Genomic DNA, 5833 nt, shown 5'->3' with positions numbered 1-5833 from the left:
GGCATGAGTTTTAAGCCACCGGGTCCAGGACGTGAACCACGGTCGACCACATGGGAGTCCAGCGACATAGCCATTACGCTAACTGCTGGTCCCCAAATCTGCAGTTCTTGCCACAAAACAAACATAAAGACATTGTCCCTGACCTCAAATGGCCCGCAGTTCAGTGGGAGACACAGGTATAAGACAGCGTTTCAGCATGAGGTAGAAAGAACTAAGGAAGAGGTGTCACAGGCAGTTGTCAGAGCAGAAAGGAGGGCTCAAGGAAGGCTTCCTGGAAGAGAGGTCCCCTAAGCAGAGCCTTCGGGCATGCTTAGCAGTTTGTAAGCAGCAGGGCAACTGAGAGGCCAGAGAGAGATCACTCCAAGCAGACATTGCCGTAGAAGCAAAGTCATGGAGACAAGCAAGAATCTGTGTGTGAGTGTGCAAATATAAGCTCACCACCATCTAATAGGACTTAAAGCACATAAATGGCGAGGCTCAGAGGGTGGGAGAGCCAAGGAGACTGAATAGGTACGAGGTTATGGTGGACCTGGTGGACCACAATAAGGAGCTCAGACCGGTAGAAATCCCCGTGGCTGCAGAGTGCAGAGTTCATCCTGGGGACACAAGGTTGAGATGAGATTGGTTAAGAAGGGAATGATGGGCCAGCAGGAGGCATGGAGGTTAAGACACTGGATTCCACATGGCCAACTTCCTGGTTTGCATCTCTGAATTGGTGGCTTGGAAATCACGCCAGGCCCATGTGCACCCAAAAATTCCAAGAGGAGAAGGGATTGAGGTATGGCATTCCCGCCGGGGGGTGATTTCTCACTTTCCTTTTCTTTCTTGTTCTCTGTCTCTCACCAGTGAGCACATGTGCCCTATGACAAAACAAAATAAAACAAATCAAAACAAACAAATTGACTAGTCCAAGTGACAGATGATGAGGACTTGACCTAGGACAACATGAGTGAAGCTTCAGGAAAGGAACTGACTCTGAGAATGATTTAAGGGTAACGTTTACTGTACTTGATTACTGATCAGATACAGAGAATGGTGGAGAAGAGTCTTGGTTGTATCTCAGGTTTCTGATCTGGATGTTGGGGTGGGTGTCTGTGTCATTAAATAAGATCAGAAATAGTGGAAGATGAATTAGAAAGTGGGGGCCAGGAGGACAGATGAATTCAGGTTGTGCTGAGACAACTGTGAGATGCACGGGTAAAGTATATATTGCACAAAGCTTGATATTCAAAGCTCGGAAGCATGATGGGGTTGGAAATATGATTTGAGACTTAAACATGCAGGTTAGCAGCAAGACTCATACAGAGAGACAAGCCCATAAAAGAGAGTATATGAATACAGAAGAGTAGAGAACAAGGACATACCTAGGAAAACACTAGTGTTTAAGGGGGAGAGAAGAGAGGCTACCACGAGACCAAGAGAAGGACAAGTAGAACAAGGAGAAAATGGCAGCATGGAGGCCAGGAATGGAGAAAGCAGAGTGAGAATAAGAATCAACAGAGCCCAAAGAAGAGAGAAGTCCAGTAGGATAAAAATGAAAAGGGTGCAATGACCCAGTCAATACAGAGGTCACCGTCCCCTGGGAAAAACGGAATCCAGCAGCCAGACTGCAACCATCAAGGAGTGAGTGAGACCCTGGGCAGGTGGAGATACTGAGTGCAGACTGCTCTTTCTAGAAACTTGTCTCAGGGAAGAAAGGAAAGAGAAGAGATTGTGGCTGGCGAGGGCATCGTGGTCAGAGAGGGGAGAAAGGCTTGAAGATCTTTGGATTCAGAGAGCCGTCCAATCCTGCACATCAGACTCTCTTCTGCCCACCCTTCCTGTCCCACGCAAACACTGCTTCTGTGGAGGGTCAGAGTGAGACCACCCGTCTTTCCTTCGAGTCTTTTCCCCAAAGGCAGACACATCTCCATTCCCAGACCAACATTCAAACACTTCACTTACCCGGTGATGTCTGGACTACCCAGAACACAGCAAGGGGAAGGTAGAGGGCCATGAGTTCACAGCCCTGCTGCACGGTGACCATGTTGGGTTCTCCTGCAACCCCAACACACTGGTTTTCTGCAACATGAAACCGCTCCAATTAAAAAAGAGGAAGTCAATGTAACTGTCTCATGTCCTCACATCTGGGGCCTATTTTCAAATTTGTGATTGGCTTTCATCACTCAGAGCTGGCCAGGTTGGTTTCAGCATCATTTGCATCCTGCAGGTCGCAGGTAAGATGGTGGCACTGAACTGTTTGAGACTTCACTCATAGGGCTCAGAGACCTTGCAGAGCATGTCACTGTCAGATAGGCCTCCGGCCTTCATGTGCACTCTGGGTACAGTCAATAAAACAACTGTATATACAGTCCCCAGGAAGCCACTGGAGATGGAGATAGGAGACTGCTTGAAGGCCATGTGGAAACCCACTGGGAAATCAGTGGTGAGAATTCCAGTGTCTCCCCCCATCCCACTCTAAGCTGCCTATTCTTAGTAACCGAAATAGCAAGACCGTGGGGAAAGAACATGGGTTATGGGACAAAGTGAGATTCCTGAGCAATCTCTCACAAGCTCTGACTACCCAAAACCCACACAAATTTCTCTAGACTCATGTCCCAGTTCTCATTTCTGCAGCTTATCTGAGTCTGTTCAGTCTCAGTGGAAACCTGAGTCCGAAGCACAGAGTCCTCTGGGAAAAGGTGTGGGGGTGGGGAGAGAACAGCAATTTCCAGAGGACCCAATGGTCAGCCCAGGACTCAGGCTCATGGCCAAAGCTCAAGCCACTGATCCTGAGGAAATTGGAGACAGGAGTCATCTGATAGCTTGAGAAGCCTGAGGAAGCTCAGGAACAGGGGCAATGGGAGACCCAGCCTCTCTCTTCATTCCAGGTGGCCTATGTGAGCCATTTTCCCTGCCTCCCAATGGTTGTCATTCACTGAGGCAATGGCAGGGCCCATTCCTCTCCTCACAGGGACCATAGTCCTCCTTCCTCTCTCATCAGAACACCCACCACGTTCCCGGAAGGCCATCTGAAGGTGAGACAAGCCATGGGGGGGGGGGGACATGGTGACAAGCCCCGGGGGGGGGGGGGGAGGCAGTCCTGCTTGACGGCAGAGGGAGGCACGGTGTAACCTTTCAGCTGTGCAAAAACCACAGACCAGAGGAGACACATCAGCAACCTGGGCATGAGAGAGAGACTTTCTCCATCTAAAATAAGCCTTGAGAATAAAATTTCCACTATCTGAGAGGCATATGTTTTGTGCAGCTGGCCCCAGGGAACCCAGGGGGCATTGAATATGGGCGTGGGGAGGCAGCCAGGCAGCAAGGCTTGCAGCTGACATGTTGTGAAAGAAGGACCCAGCAGCCTCAGAAGAGGAAGAAAGGTCTAACCAGCTCTAAGAAACATTAAATAAATGAAATATGCTTAGATGGACTTCCCTAACACTCCATAAAATCTAGAACTTGGGGTTAGATGGGACTGAGGGGATTCTAAACAAACCACAACATCTTTCCCTTCTCATGCTACCCCATCTCCTTAACCACCTCCTCATCTACTCCATAATGTCTTACCTGGATGGAGACCTTCCCCACAGAACATGGCAGAAGACAGGAGGGACTGGGGCTGCGTCCCTGCCTCACACCATACAGGCCGCTGCTGTCAATGTGAAGGTCTAGGCTGAAGCTGCCATACTCTTTACACTTAGATCCCCTGGGAAAATACACTCACTTGAAGCCTGATCAATGAACTATTTACAACGGGGCGATTAACCTGGGGTGGGGGAGTAGCACTGGGTCTGCTGTGTGCTTTGGAGCCCCAGTTCCATCTCACGGACTTATACATCATCAGGATCACCTCCAATTACTTAGCGAGATGAGCAAGCCCTGGTCTCTACCCATCCCACGACCCTTCAGACCCTCAACGCTAACCTCAGTAGTTTCTGGCTGATGCTTAGATTTTTGCCTTTTTTAAAAAAATATTGATTTAATTCTCTTTGTTGTTATTACTATAATAATAATAATTATTATTAAATTTGGCCAGAAAGAGAGAAAGGGATAGTGAGAAAGCAAGCCACCAGGTCCAGGACATGAGCTGTGGTCAGACACGTGGGAGTCCAGCACCTTAAACACTTGCCGGCCCCTGCTCTTTTTTTTTTTTTTTTTTTTTTTGAATAGATAAAAATATTTACAAAGGATGTGAAACTATAAAGAATATGTTCCATTGCCAATAACAGAAAATATTGGTAGCTGGGTGATTTGTAAGAATGCTTTATTGAGGTCACAGTTTGGAGGCTCGCAGTCCAGGGGCTGCATCTGGAGAGGGTCTCTGGCTGCATTAGGACATGGTGGAGGACAGGAGAGCAAGCACCTATGTCCCTGTGTCTCTGTTCTCCCCTTATAAACCCACCAGGAATCAATCATGGGACCCCACCCTAATGGCCCTACTCCTAACCTCCTCCCAAAGACCCCACCTTTCAACAGCTAGTCAGCTTTTACCCTCTATTTTTTTTGAGAGAGAGATTTTCACCATAGGGCGCGTGCGCTCGCCAGACAGACAGAAACAGAGAGACAGAAAGCGAGAAATCACCCCCCAGGGGCGATGGCCACGCTGCAATCCCTTCTCCTCCATTCTCCTCTCGGGATCTTGGGCACACATGCACAGGCGCCAGGCGTGAGTTTTAAGCCACCGAGTCCGAGATGTGAACCGCGGTCGACTACGTGGGAGTCCAGCGACATAGCCATTACACTAACTGCTGATCCTAGCTTTTACCCTCTTAATCTCATCATATCCAAATCGCAGCACTCGAATTTGGGGAAAACATTCAAATAATAGCGGAATGGCAATGCAATGTACCTTTTTGTACATACAGTGGATGAAACAGAAAACGACCCTTATCCTTGAAGGACCACATGGATCTCTGTCTGATATCTTCTTCCCTTCCCATCATTACCAATCGTAATTCTTGTCTTCCTCAGGTTTTTGCCATAGGGTGTGTGTGCTCGCTGGAGAGAGAGAGAGTGAGACTGAGAGAGAGAAAGTGAGAAATAATCCTCCAAGAGGAATGGCCATGCTGCAATCCCTTTTCCTCCATTCTCCTCCTGGGACTTTGGGCACACTCACATACACAAGCATGTCACCGGACACGAACCGTAGTCGGCCCTGCAAGAGTCCAGGGCCTTAATCACCATGCCACCTGCTGGCCCTTATCAACTATAATCTTGATCTTGTATGTATCAATCCTTTTATTTTGTGGTTATAATAATTATGTACCTTCAAGCTTTTGGTGAGTAGGATCCTGCTGGACTTATTGTTCTGAGACTTTATTTCTTTTTCTTTTTAACCTCAACTCTATGCTTTGAGATTCGATCCGAAGTCCTGTGCAGCCACATTAACTAACTGTTTTTAAAAGAGGTTTTTGCCTTAGGGCATGTGCACTTGCTGGAGCGAGAGAAAGAGACAGAGTCAGTGAAAGGGAAAGTAGAAATTGCCCCTCAGGGTGGATGGCCACTCCACAATCCCTTCTTCACCATTCTCCTGGAATTTTGGGCATGCACGCACATAAGCCCAGCATGATTTTCAAGTCTCCAAGTCTGGGATTCAAACTGCAGTTGGCCATGCGGGAGTCCAGCAATGTAACTGCTACACCATCTGCTGGGCCCCAGTTAACTAGTTTTTGTTGCTATAAAGTATTCATCATGTGATCATGGCATAAATTATACTACTGACAGTGGGCACGTGAGTTAAACTCAGGTTCGTGCCACTAAAAACTACATCCTATGTGTACATAACTGTACGTTTAAGAGTTTCTCTAAGATTCACAGATAAGTGGGATTTTCTTATTAGGGTCCCACA

The 5833-nt window shown here is 47.8% G+C and overlaps 1 protein-coding gene across 3 annotated transcripts in view; it reads right to left on the bottom strand.

Moving 5' to 3' along the window:
- The window catches only part of FCRLA (Fc receptor like A), a 13653-nt gene extending 11578 nt beyond the window's left edge, over positions 1–2075 (bottom strand). The window contains exon 1 of one of the 3 annotated variants that reach the window (XM_027767451.1): positions 1945–2075. In XM_027767451.1, the coding sequence (XP_027623252.1) occupies positions 1945–2026 (82 nt within the window). In that variant the 5' untranslated portion in view covers positions 2027–2075. The remainder of the gene's footprint in view (positions 1–1944) is intronic. The other 2 variants (XM_027767450.1, XM_027767449.1) reach the window with 2 other exon arrangements.
- Positions 2076–5833: the final 3758 nt, after the last annotated feature.

Source organism: Tupaia chinensis, unplaced genomic scaffold (genome assembly GCF_000334495.1).
Source record: "Tupaia chinensis unplaced genomic scaffold, TupChi_1.0 Scaffold000070_1, whole genome shotgun sequence".
Taxonomy (NCBI): domain Eukaryota; kingdom Metazoa; phylum Chordata; class Mammalia; order Scandentia; family Tupaiidae; genus Tupaia; species Tupaia belangeri.
This window is presented reverse-complemented; position numbering and strand designations above follow the sequence as displayed.